This window comes from Suricata suricatta, chromosome 17 (genome assembly GCF_006229205.1).
Source record: "Suricata suricatta isolate VVHF042 chromosome 17, meerkat_22Aug2017_6uvM2_HiC, whole genome shotgun sequence".
In the NCBI taxonomy this organism is placed as follows: domain Eukaryota; kingdom Metazoa; phylum Chordata; class Mammalia; order Carnivora; family Herpestidae; genus Suricata; species Suricata suricatta.
This window is the reverse complement of record NC_043716.1, coordinates 5,208,830-5,221,989: the sequence shown is the minus strand read 5'-3', so window position 1 is coordinate 5,221,989 and position 13,160 is coordinate 5,208,830. Positions and strand designations below refer to the sequence as shown.

At 45.8% G+C, this 13,160-nt stretch overlaps 1 protein-coding gene across 1 annotated transcript in view; it reads right to left on the bottom strand.

Annotated features, from left to right (window-relative positions):
* DNAH9 (dynein axonemal heavy chain 9) overlaps positions 1 to 13,160 on the bottom strand; it is a 319,797-nt gene that overhangs the window by 269,501 nt on the left and 37,136 nt on the right. The window contains exons 11-14 of the mRNA XM_029928843.1: positions 12,578 to 12,646; positions 10,694 to 10,820; positions 7,563 to 7,818; positions 5,644 to 5,885 (exon numbers count right to left, since the gene is read on the bottom strand). Coding sequence (XP_029784703.1) covers positions 5,644 to 5,885; positions 7,563 to 7,818; positions 10,694 to 10,820; positions 12,578 to 12,646 — 694 coding nt within the window. The remainder of the gene's footprint in view (positions 1 to 5,643; positions 5,886 to 7,562; positions 7,819 to 10,693; positions 10,821 to 12,577; positions 12,647 to 13,160) is intronic.

Here is a 13,160-nt window from a genome sequence, read left to right as displayed (position 1 = left end):
AAAAAAAAAAGAAAAGAGAATGGATGCACATCAAGGAATGCATGCGTGCTCCCTGCCTCCCTGACCTGGTGGTGTGGGACACACACACTCCACTTCCCCATCGTTTTCATTAATAAGCCCTTTGACATCAACTTCCCATGGATCACACATCTTCAAAGGAAGTGGTAACTACTCTAAAGAAGTACATTTTTAGGTGACTCATATCTCTTTACAAACATTTCCATGTATAAATCCTCCTGAAATAAAATAAAAATCTCAGAGGGGCGCCTGGGGGGCTCAGCCTCTGACTCTTGATCTCTGCTCAGGTCATGATCTCGCAGCTGGTGAGATCAGGCCCCGTGCCGGGCTCTGCACTGGAAGTGTGGTGCTTTCTCGAGATCCTCTCTCTCTGCCCTTCCCTTGCTTGCACTCTCTCACAAAAATAAACTTTAAAAAAAATCTCATAATTTTGTAATGTTTATTTTCGAGAGAGAGAGAACATAAGCAGGGGAGAGGCAGAGAGAGAGGGACAGAATCCAAAGCAGGCTCCAGGCCCTGAGCGGTCAGCACAGAGCCCAACATGGGGCTTGAACCCTTGTACCGCAAGATCATGACCTGAGCTGAAGTCGGACGCTTAGCCAACTGAGCCACCCAGGCGCCCCTCATAGATTCTTAAATGCAGAGAACAAACAGGGTTGATGGAGGGAGGTGGGGATGGGCTAGATGGGAATTAAGGAGGGCACTTGTTGGGATGAGCACTGGGTGTTGTAGGTAAATGATGAATCACTGAATTTACTCCTGAAATCAATATTACACTGTGTGTTAACTAACTTGAATTTGAATAAAATTTTGAAAAAAAAAGTCTCACGATCCTGTCTTTATGTGACAAAACTCTAAAATTCCTAAAATGCGTTAACATACCCCTTCCTTCCTAAGCAGATAAAGTTTCTGAATGATTTAAAGCCCAACATCACACAAATCACAACACAGTAACAACAGAGTTGTTCTCAGATGTTATTAAATGTGCATGTCTATTTGCTTATTTATTTTTAATGTTTATTTTTGATAGACAGAGACAGAGCACAAGCAGGAGAGGGGCAGAGAGAGAGGGAGGCACAGAATCAGAAGCAGGCTCCAGGCTCCGAGTGTCGGCACAGAGCCCGATGCGAGGCTGGAAATCGTGAGCCACAAGATCATGACCTGAGTCATGGGACACTTACCTGACTGAGCCACCCAGGCGCCCTTGCTTCTTTATTTTTTAAAACATTCAGTTCTGACTGCTTTGTATAGTTTTATCTCCTAGATGTCATGCTATCAGCATAGTTCTCCGTACCTTTTGACTCTTTACCTCAAATCTACTATGGTCTGAGGAGCAAAAATGTTGGAATTTCTGTAAACTAAGAAAAAATGGCTCCCGTTTCTGATTTTCCGGCCAAGCCCGAGGAGTGAGAGCAGACCGTCCTTCGGGTACACGCAACTACAGAAGTGGATGCGACACAAGAAACAAGTCTTTGGGGCAACAAGACAACGGAACACAGGGACGTGCTCATTAGGGAAGGGAAATACACAAGATGAACTTCACAAATCACCTAGCTCCCAACCCAGACGCACCTTCCAAACCATGGACCGCAACGCCAGCATCCTTCTGGATGCACAGAAAGAAAATCCAGCAGCTGGGTCTGGGGTCACAGAGATTGCCAAGGCCGCTTGAGCCTTTGTGTATTAGGCTGCACATTCTGAGGGCCAGACTCCGCAAGGCCTGGTTGAGGACAGTTACCAGGGTGCCTAAGCTGCCCATGGAGATGGTGTGGGCATACGGTACCGGAAAATATTCATGTTCCTGCAGAAATAATGAGAAGTCCTTACAGAAAGCCCGGGAATTCTGCTGAGCCCCCAGCAACGGCATGCACTGGGGTTAGAGCTGCCCTGTCCTACAGTAAGGCCTCCTTAGACACACCCTCACCAAGTTTAAAATCGAGCCTGGGCAGGATCCAGCTGACCCGCCAATAAGTTAACTGTCTGCCAAAGCAGAACACAAAGCCTTTAATGGGAATAACACTCAGGTCCTAAAGTGGCATCCAACATGACCAGGGTATAATACACACAAAAATGATCTCCAGACGTGCCAAGAAGCAGAAGAGTGTGACATTTAACCGAGAGAGGAAATGATCACCTATCACAGAGTCTGCAAAGAGCATTCCCAATCCGGGAATGCCTGTTCCTAAGACTGCTTTTACGGGAGATGAAAAGAAACTTCTGTCACATGAAAAACAAAACCAGACTCAGACAGTAAGATAGATGTGGGAATCAGTAGACAAGCAGGGCATAATTTGGTTAGAAACTCCTCAAATGTGGGGCGCCTGGGTGGCCCCAAGGGTCTCCTCCCCTCCAGTGAGGGGATGGCTTCAGCTCAGGTCATGATCTTGCAGTTCGTGGGTTCAAGTCCCACGCTGGGCTCTGTGCTGACAGCTCAGAGCCTGGAACCTGCTTGGGATGCTGTGTCTCCCTCTCTCTCTACCCCTCCCGTGCTCATGTTCAATCTCTGTCTCTCAAAAATACACAAACATTAAAAAAGTGTTTTAAAAAAACAACAAAGAAGCTCCTCAGATTTGATGAAAACCAGGTTCAAGCGCCCACACACTCCAAGCTGGGTGAATAGAAAGCAAACCTATTTAGGCACATTGTAGTGAGACAGAAAAAATAAATACAAAGCTTAACAAAAAAGAATCTATTAAAAGAAGACTGAGAGAAACAATACACTGCATACGGAGGAGCAAAGACACAAATTGTGGTGTGGCTTCGCATCAGAAACACTGGAGGGGAGGAGACCAGGAAAGGACTTTTGTAGGGAAAATAAAACCAACGACGCAGAATTCTGTATCCAATGAAAGGATCCGTCAAAAACAAAAGTGAAATAAGGACATTTCTGATAAACAAAAACTGAGAGAATGTGTCATTAGCAGATTGGAACTGTAAGAAAAACGGAATGAAGTTCTTTAGGCTGCGGAGAAATGACCACGGGTGGTCAGTTTCACAGAAGAGGGAAAATAAAGCAAGTCTGGAAAGGGCAAGTATGTGGGTGGATGTATAATACTAGATGTACTTTTTTCTTGAGTTTAGTTTTTTTTAACGTTTATTCATTTTTGAGAGATGGAGACAGAGCATGAGTGGAAGAGGGGAATAGAGAAGGAGACAGAATTCAAAGCAGGCTCCAGGCTCTGAGCTGTCAGCATAGAGCCCTATGCGGGGCTCAAACTTGAGGACAGTGAGATCATGACCTGAGCTGAAGTCGAAGTCGGACGCTTAACCGACTGAGCCCCCCAGGAGGCCCCTTTCTTGAGTTTTAAGGCAAAAATATAGAATACTCTGCAAGGCTTGGGCTTTAGTGTGGGATTTATGACTTACACACATCTACACACACACACACACACCATCAGCACCAAAGACGGATGGGGTGGGGGTAGGGGGTTGAACTGAACCATACTGTGGCTAGGTTCTTATATTTCATGGGAGAAACAATCACTGACTGTGATCGGTTTGATATATGTACTGAAACCAGAACAACCACTGCAAATGTAATGCAATGACAGCATCATTAAAGTTAAAAATGGAACACCCACTGAGAAATTAGAATAGGATATTTTAAAAAATAGTTAATAACGAGAAGGAAGGAATGGAAGAAGAGAACAGAGATGAAGCAAATAGGAAATAGCAGGATGGTAGGGATAAATCCAAGCACACCCATAATTACACTAACTGTAATAGTTTAAATATTCCGGTTAACAGGCAGAGTTGTCGGGACAGTAAGTTTTGTACTCTACTGTGTATAAGAGAAGAAATCGAGAAGTTGTAATAATTATACATACATTTGTATTAAAAGAATATCAAAAACTTGATGAAAACTCAGCCCACACTAAAGGCTTAGACAAATCATCCAGAGTCAAAGGCAGAGATTTTAACACGGTTCCTTTAGTAATTGGTAGAAGAAATAGACAAAAACACCCTGAAACCAGACAGAAGACCTGAACAACACTATCAAGCACTTTGAACTTTGAGATTTGAAGGCATTGTCAAGTGTATGAGGGATGTGCAGTAAGATGGACAGTATTCTAGGGCATGGAACAAGTTGTGGTGAATTCCAAACGGCTTGGATCTGATAGAATACTTTCTCTGGACACAGTGGAACTGAACTCGATGTCAATTTCACCAAGAAGCCCTGAGGTGGCTTCATGTGGAAATGAAACAGGGTGCTTCTAAATGACCACCACACAATGAGTCTCAAGCAAAAAAATTTAAGAGTGAATGACAATGCAGATGAGCCACATGAAATTTGTGGAATGGAATTCAAGTACAGCTAAGAGGGAAAATGATGTCAAATGCTTGAATTGGAAAAGCAGAAAGACTTAGAATCAATACCCTAAGTTTCTGCCCTTGGCAGGTAGGGGGAGAAAGAAAAAATGAGCATAACTTTTTAGAATAAAGAACAAAGAATGAAAATGAATGAACCAGAGGGGCTCCTGAGTGGCTCAGCCGGTTAAGCGACTGACTCTTCATTTCAGCTCAGGTCACGATCTCGTGGTTTGTAGTTCTAGCCCCAAGTCAGGCTCCAAGCTGACAGTGGAGAGCCTGCTTGGCATCCCGTCTCTACCCCTCCCCTGATTGTGCTCTCTCTCTCTTTCTCAATAAATAAAACTTAAAAAAAGAGGGCGCCTGGGTGGCTAAGTCAGTCGAGTGTCTGGCTTCAGCTCAGGTCATGATCTCACGTTCATGGGTTCGAGCTCCGTGTCGGGCTCTGTGCTGACAGCTAGCTCAGAGCCTGGAGCCTGCTTCGGATTCTGTGTCTCCCTCTCTCTCTGACCCTCCCCTGCTCATACTGTCTCTCTCTGTCTCTCAAAAATAAATAAAAAGCAAAAAAAAAAAAAAAACCTTAAAGAAATTAACTAGAAAACAGAAAAATAAAATTAACAAAGTCAAAGGTACAACATATTTCTGTGCTTCAAACCACAGCTGATCAAAAACAGCAACTGATCCATTACCGCTAACTCTATGCGTGCAACCAACCCGCCAGAACCGGCCCATGTAGGGCAGCTGGAGTAGGGTTGAAGCTGGTGGCCATTTATAGCTCCCTTCCGCGGTTCAGTCTTTTGATGGCAGACACGAGCTTGCCCTGACCACAGCGCAGGGCAGAGCCTCACCGCATGAGGGGGGCAGACTGCGTGGTTTACTCTCTTTACCAAAGGCCCGTAGGCATCCCATGGCATCTTTCAGCTCCCCAGGCTTGACAGAGCTAGGTCACAAAGATGTTGCTAGAGGTCCACGCTAGGCTATGTGGGCAAGTCGGGGCTGGTGAGTACAGAAGATACTTTAGTGTTCTGTACCTGGCATCTCCTTCTATGTCCTCGGGGTTTGGCGTGGGACTTAGGTCATGGGGTGGCGCCATTAAGACAGTATTAATGTTGACACACCGATACCAGAATGTGACTTTCCTCTATTCCAACCTGTTATCTTTCGATCTCTTGCTCCCGCTATAAACTTCTACCCCGAATGCAGAAGATGCAGTATCTGTTGATTGTTCTAATTTTCAAATCACTTCTTGCACCCAAACACACTTCCTGATGCTTTCCCTCTGCCGGTGGCAGGTCTATCTGAGAGGCTGGTTATTACCTGAACAAGGGCATGAATCTTAAGTCCAGATTCTTTGATGAGACTGTAGTATTTTTCTGTCCGATCATGCTGGTCATCCATGGAAAGGGGGCATTCCTTTTTTCCATCTTTTCTCTTAAATATTGGAGACACCCATGTTTTCATGATGTTTTGAATCTCTTCCACATTGTCTTTAGCTTTCTGAATCCTTTGTTCGAGATCATGAATGCTATTGGTGATTTGAATGACATAATCCCAAATGCCTGCTCCCCAAAAGAAATACAATTAATTGAAATAGTTAAAGGTCTAGTCGCTATGAAAAGTAGGGATTTAATAGTTGTAGGTTTCAAAACGCTTTTCTGCACAAGTTACTTTGTTAATGCTGGAGCGTTTTCCTTCCTAGTTGTGTGGAAAAGCCAATGTTTACCCTAACCCTGATTATGGAGGAAAAGAAACAAAGACGCAATGCTTACCAACCGAGCACACAGAAATTGTCACAGTTGCTGGGGCCAAACTGTGCACCATGATATTGTATTTGGGTTATGGACCTTTTTGCTTTTTAATTTTTTTTTAACATTTACTTGTTGTTGAGAGAGAGAGAGACAGAGTGTGAGCAGGAGAGGGGCAGAGAGAGAGAGAGAAAGAGAGAGAGAGAGAATCTGAAGCAGTCTCCAGGCTGTCAACACAGAGCCGGATATGGGGCTTGAACTCAGTAACTGTGAAATCATGACCTGAGCTGAAGTCAGACGCTCAACCAACTGACCCACCCAGGCACCCCTGGACCTTTTTCTTTTTTTTTTTTTTTTTTTTAATTTTTTTAATGTTTTATTTATTTTTGATAGAGAGACAGAGCATAGAGGGGGAGGAGCAGAGAGAGAAGGAGACACAGAACTGGAACTAGGCTCCGGGCTCTGAGCTAGCTGTCAGCATAGAGCCCGACGCGGGGCTCGAACCCACAAACGTGAGATCTGACCTGAGCTGAAGTCGGAGGCTTAACCGACTGAGCCACCCAGGTGCCCCTGGACCTTTTTCTTAAAAGCACGTTTATTTCATTAAATGTTGAAAATATTATTCCATTTTGCATATAAAATAAAGTTCTATCTCACTTAACACGGCATTCCAAGACTTGCAAGAGTTGGCAGTGACCTTCTTTACAAACATTAACTCTTTGAGGACTCTAATGAGAATTAATCTCCCCCCTTGTGATTCAGCATACTTCATTTTTAACTCTGTAATGGCTTTTTATCACAGCCTATCTTGGGTGATTTATGGTTCTACAAAAGTCTGTTGTCCCCACCTAAGTGTGAACCCCCTCCTAGGTGAGGGTAGGAGCCATGTCCCATGTGCCTCATAGTTCCTATGCCCTCAGTCTCTTACACGGTACCCTGCTAATGTTAATCCATCCACGAAAGCACTGAATTGGAAGATACACAGGAAATAAATCATGGTACCCTCACTGAAGATGTCTATAATCTAGGGGCACTTGGCTGGCTCAGTCAGTGGAGCATGACTCTTGATCTCGAGGACCTGAATTTCAGCCCCATGCTGGGGGTAAAGATTAATAAGTTTAAAAAAATATGTCTACATTCTAGTGAGAAAAAATAAGTCACAGTGATGATATAGGAAAAGCCCTTATTCACAGAGTGCCCAATGGATGTCGGAGGCTACAGGGCACGTCACACAAACTCGGAGCCTCCCCCAACATGGGGCGCCAACGTTTTCTCAATCTACCAATCGCATCCAAAGAGAAGAAAAGACCTCTAGCCCTTCTTGCCTTGTCTCCTTTGGATGCACATCTAAGAGGCCAGGCTAGTGTTTCAAACACAAATCAGGTTACTGGTGCAGGGGGATGGGGGGATGTTCTTTCAAGGTCTACCAACTTTATCAGGATCTTGACCCCCAACCTCCCCCCGAGACTCCAGCCGGTGCGCCCCTGCTACCTTCTGTTTTCCAGTTCAGCGTCTCTTCTGCGTCTCTCAGGCAGAGATCGATATACCCCAGCTCTTTCTCCACTAATGGCAATTCCACCTCTACAAGAGATCTCATAATCTTGTTGTACCAATTTGCCATCAGTTTCAACTTAGCCACGAGCTGCCGGTAGAATTCCCTGGAGGAGAACATCGCTGTTGCAGTCTCAGGAAGGTGCCGCATCTGCCTGGATTCTAGGTAACTCATTTCCTTCAGCACTGAAGTCAGCTGGAGAAGAGAATCGGCAGTAAGCGGCTATAGCCCCGGGGCAGTGAATAGTGGCAATTATCAGTTAAGGACTAGAAAGCCCCAGCGGCCCAAAAACCTTCTAGGTCCCTTAACATTTGCTCCTCCATGTTCCTTCCATCTAGGGAAGGGAAATTGAGTTGTGAAATTGAGAAAGCAGAGGACTCAGACACAGCAAGACTTAGCAAGTCTGCCAATCTCAAAGAGTAAAAACTGGACAGAGGAGGCATCAGTGACGGGGGGGTGTTATGGGGGGGGTTTACCTTCATGCTTTGGGACACATGGCTTATGCAGTGACGGGCTCACGCTGACTGACCCAGGTCCCACGGAGTGGCAGAGGCGTGCAGGAATGGGGGACCACCTGATCTGGGCCACCCGCATGCCTGAGAAGCCTCCAACTTTGATTTCTCGTATTTCCCTCAATGAGGTCACACACACAGTCACAAACACAGACAGAACTGAGAGGAGAGGCTATTATATGACTTTAATTGTTAAATAGAACCATTTGAAATAGTTCTTCACTCCGGCAAGCCTGTGTTGGCATGCCTTTGTGTCACCAAGGCCTCTCTGAACGTCCATGAGCGCTGAGTTTAGTGGTGCTGCACAGTGTGAAGTCAAGCAGACGTGGGCCAGTGGACAAAGCGGCCTCTGGCTGGGTTCTAGGTATTGTGGTCTTCGCTCTTCATTTATTGTGTCTACTTCTGATCCTACAAGGACCGATGTCTCCAGGTATGGGCAACCAAACAGACAGGCCATAGATTCTTCCCAACCCCCTCCCTCTTGCATGGCAACACCTAGGCCCCCAGCTCTCCTTGTGGTGGCTCTGGGCCAGTGCTCCACGGTGGCCCACCTAACCTTACTCAGGATTAAGACCATGCTAACTAAGCATTTTGGTGGGGAAATGGCTTCGGTCCCCTACTTTGTTTTGAAATAAATTTTTAATATCTGTCTTGAGCTTAAGTGTAAATACTGAAAATTAAAACCTGAGGGCTACTTACATAATATTGAGGTAGAGAAGGTCTTTCCAAACATATAACCAGAAAGTAAAATGTAAAGTTTCTAAGCATAAAATAGCATTCACATAATACAGTGCACACTTCACCTAACAATAAAACATATGCAATGGATTTCTTAATCTCTGACAAATATGTCCCAAATATTCTAACAGAGTCACAGGAGAAGAGGGCACTTCCACTCCAAAGTGGGCGAAAGACATGAACAAGTGATTTGTAGAACTATGACCCCACGATGAACCCATGAGAAGGTTCTACTTTACTAGTGTTCAAATAAATACAAAGTAGAACAATGTTGAGAAATTTCATATTTTAGTTCAACAGTCTAGAAGTGATTTGAAGAAATGGATAGCTTTCTGGAAGAGAAATGACAGAGTTTCATCTTCCTGAAGAACAAGCCGATAATGTATATGTGAATCCTCACAAGGTGCACACCCCGTACCCCATTTCCAGGCATTTATCTCACATAAATCAACGAGGAGAGATCCAACAATAACTAAGGATGCTTCCTGTAGCTTTATTTGTACTGTATTTTATTTCTTTGTAAGATGTCTTCAGTGCTAAGATACACTATTATTTCATTTCCAACCAAGGAAGAAAACTGGTTAAACTATAAACACGTGCCATTTTCAGAGATGCCAAGATGCAAGAAGAAAGGAAGGAAGGAAGAAAAAAAGGGAAGAAAGAAGAAAAAAAACCATGCATCTTTGATAAAACTAAAAAATAATTTCAATATCCAATAATAGGGCATTTTAAATACTTTAAATAATTTGCAAAAAAAATTTTTTTCTTTCCTGTAGAATTCCTATCCTGGCCCCAGAGAAGCAAATCTGATCATGTCCCTCTAGAATGATCTGTGTGTTACTGTTCATTTTTCCCAGCACGGCCATTGTCCCATTGTCCTGCCACTCAAAGCTGAATCAGGGGTACACGCAGCTCCTCTTTGATTTGGGTGTTTGCTGGTCTGCCCTGGACTCACTGTATAACTCAGGTATTCCCTCTCCCCTTTTCTTTTCTCCTTTCCTCTCCTTCCTCCCATCACCTACAAACACTTCTAAAGCACCTACTACGTGGTGTGCATCGGGGAGAGAGAGTCCTTGCTCTGAAGCACACGGAGAAGGAGGAGTCCATCCTCAAAACGGTCTTGTCCTCAGGGCTTCATTCCTACAAGGCCAACCTCTGGACTGTGGCCTCCTGGGCAATCCAGAAACTCCCCTATTTGGGCGATAGATTTTTGCACATGGAGGTCCTAGCTCCCAACCAGGGGGGGCTCCTTGACGGCAGGTGTCATGTCTTATACTTGGTGGGCCCTCCCGAGTCTAGTCAGCACCTTTCATACATAGCATATGTTCAAGGTGGGTACAGTCAATTCTGTTTGCACGGTAATGGTGTTACTCCATCTGCCCCAAGATGGGTAACGACATCTGTTACCTATTTAAATACTTCCCGGAACTGCAGGTAGTGCATACCTGGAATATCGCACTGAAACTTCTGGATGAGTTTACCTTGAGTGCAACTGCCATTCAAACTTTCTATGTGGAGTCAAGTGTATCATAGCTGTGATCACACAGCTCTGGAAGTTGAGAAGACTTTCTGTGGTATTTTCTGCTGTGCGAAATCAATGCAAACCTCCTGACCCACCGTGGAGAAAAATGTGGACATAGGTCAATGTAAGGAAACACCGCACCACGGGATTCATCCCGAAAGGGAGATCGGGGTGGAAATTCTTTCTGGCTGCTTCTCCATAGTCTTAGAGAATGCCTTTTTTTCCCCACCTTTGAAATTAGCAGAGTTAAAGGAATCTCTTCAGGAACCCACAAGGAAGATGGTGCAGCCTGACTCACCTGGGGGTTAAAGTTGACGGTGATCTGCCTCGTCTCTGGGTCACGCGTCAGAAGGGGCTGGGAAAGACTGTGCTGTGACTTCTCCGACACGGTCTGACACCAGTCTTCATAGAGTCTCGTCTCGTACCTGCGGGGCCAGAGACACCAGCCACCTCTGAAGCACCCTCCTAGCGCCGGGCAATGACCCGCCGAAGACAGGGATCTATTAACTTGTACACAACCTAGACACCTACATAGGTATATGTGCACATATATATAAAACACTGAAGATACCACCAGTTCAATGTCTGGATACATTCTTAAGTGAAGTCATTGATGCCAGGCACTTCAGCTCCTGTACAGAACACCTCATTTCAAAAGATAGTACAGCTTAGGGGCACCTGGGTGACTCAGTCGGTTAAGTGTCTGGCTTTGGCTCAGGTCATGATCTCACGGTTCGTGGGTTCGAGCCCTGCATCTGGCTCTGTGCTGACAGCTAGCTCAGAGCCTGGAGCCTGCTTCAGATTCTGTGTGTCTCTCTCTCTCTGACGCCCCCCTGCTCATGCTGTCTCTCTGTGTCTCTCAAAAATAAATAAAAACCATTATTAAATAAAGAAAGATAGCACAGCTTAAATCAGAACATGGCAGAAAAAGAGGCTCCGTGTAATCTTTGCAGGAGATCAGGGAGGTTGTGATTGTTCTCAGTAAACATGGGAAGAAGTTATTGGGCAAGATGCTCTCCCCCTAATCTTCATGCAGCTCAGACACCCATTGCTCGGCCGGTACCCACTGACTGATTCCCTGATGAATTACCGCCCCACGGTAAATGGAGCGAAGGCCCTGGACCAAGGGCAAACTGAAAATACAGTACAATCCTGAAGAGACGTGCGGGGCGTCAGGCAGGTAGTGGCAGGGGCGAGTGCATGGTAAGGAGAACGCCGGGAAGGCTTCATGGAAGAGGGGCTGAAGGGAGGCTTGCTGGAGTCTCAAGCATGAGAGGAGCGTGACAGGGAAACAGATGTTCGCCAGCAGAAGCATCAGCACAGCCGCAGGGCAGAGAAGAGAAACAGGGACTGTGATCTGAGATGGGAAGGGCTGAGCCAGAGGGGGGACAGGACAAGGCTGGAGACGGAGGCAAAGGCCACAGCAAGGGCTTTTGGGGTCTCATGAAAGAAACAAGAGACAATGGGAGGCACTGAAGGCTCCCCAGCCAGTGATGCTGTGACATCACAGGACCTGGTGAGAGGGTGGGCAGCACAGCCGGGACCCACAAGCCTTAACTGCAGCCTTAGAGCAGGAAGAACTAGGAGTCCCTGTGAATTGTCATTCTTCGGTTTTCTCCATAAGAGGACACAGGAAGTACTTTTACACCTTATTTTCTCTTTGACGGGGTGCCTGGGTGGCTCAGGTTCGTGGGTTCGAGTCCCATGTCGGGGCTGAGTTGTCAGCACAGAGCTTGGGGACTGCCCCTGATTCTGGGTCTCCCTCTCTTTCTATCCCTCCCGCCTACTTGTGCTCTGTCTCTGTCTCAAAAATAAATAAACCAAAAAAAAATATTTTTTTTAAAAACGTGTTTTCTCTTTGAGCAGCACAAACTGTTGCTTTCTGCTTCCAGAGCAGCTGCTGTGATCTTCCGCGACACGGATCTCGAGGTGCCCGAGGAGCGCCCCACTTCCTCTAGCTCCGCCAAGTTCACGCGCCCAACCGAACGAGCTTGGAAAGAGCTAGAACAGAGCCGCGTCCCCCAGACACGCAGGCGCGCTGGACTCCCAGACACGGTGGTTACATCCTAAAACAGCCAGGGACATTCCGCAGCCACTGAGGAATGTGCGCCGAACCCGGAATGCAGAACATGGCACGGGGGCTCGGCCTTTTGCGAAAGATACAATTCCAGAAACCGCTTACTTGTCCAGCAGTGAGAGCAGATCTTCATATTTTTGGGTCATTCGCTTTCCTTCGGCGGACTCCAGGCAACTATCCACACAAAAGGGGGAAAAACTGGCATCGATTTAGAGTCAAAATAATGATCTAAGTAACAGACTGTAGCCTATAAAAGCGGAGACTGAATAGCTTCTTGGGCCGGTTTCCAAAGGCTCCTAAATGAGCCTGCATCCTTCCTCGCTAGTGCCGCCCACCGGCCACTAGAGGGCATCTGCACTTCCTGAAATGCAGGCAGGACCCCCGCCCCTCCCCAGCCCTGCTGGGCTCCACCAACCTCCTCCCCTAGCCCAACCAGTCGTGCATGGGCAAGTGAAGTCCTTCCAAAATCTAAATTAAAAGGGAAATTGGGACAAGAGACCAACAATCTAGGTGCTATAGTTTTCTGTATTTAAGGGAAAAACTATATAACGCTATGCGTTATAACAAAGCTATACATTACGTATAAAAACAATATTTAAAACTTTTTTAATGTTTATTTTTGAGAGAGACAGAGATAGAGGGTGAGCAACGGAGGGGCAGAGAAAGAGGGAGACACAGAATCAGGAGC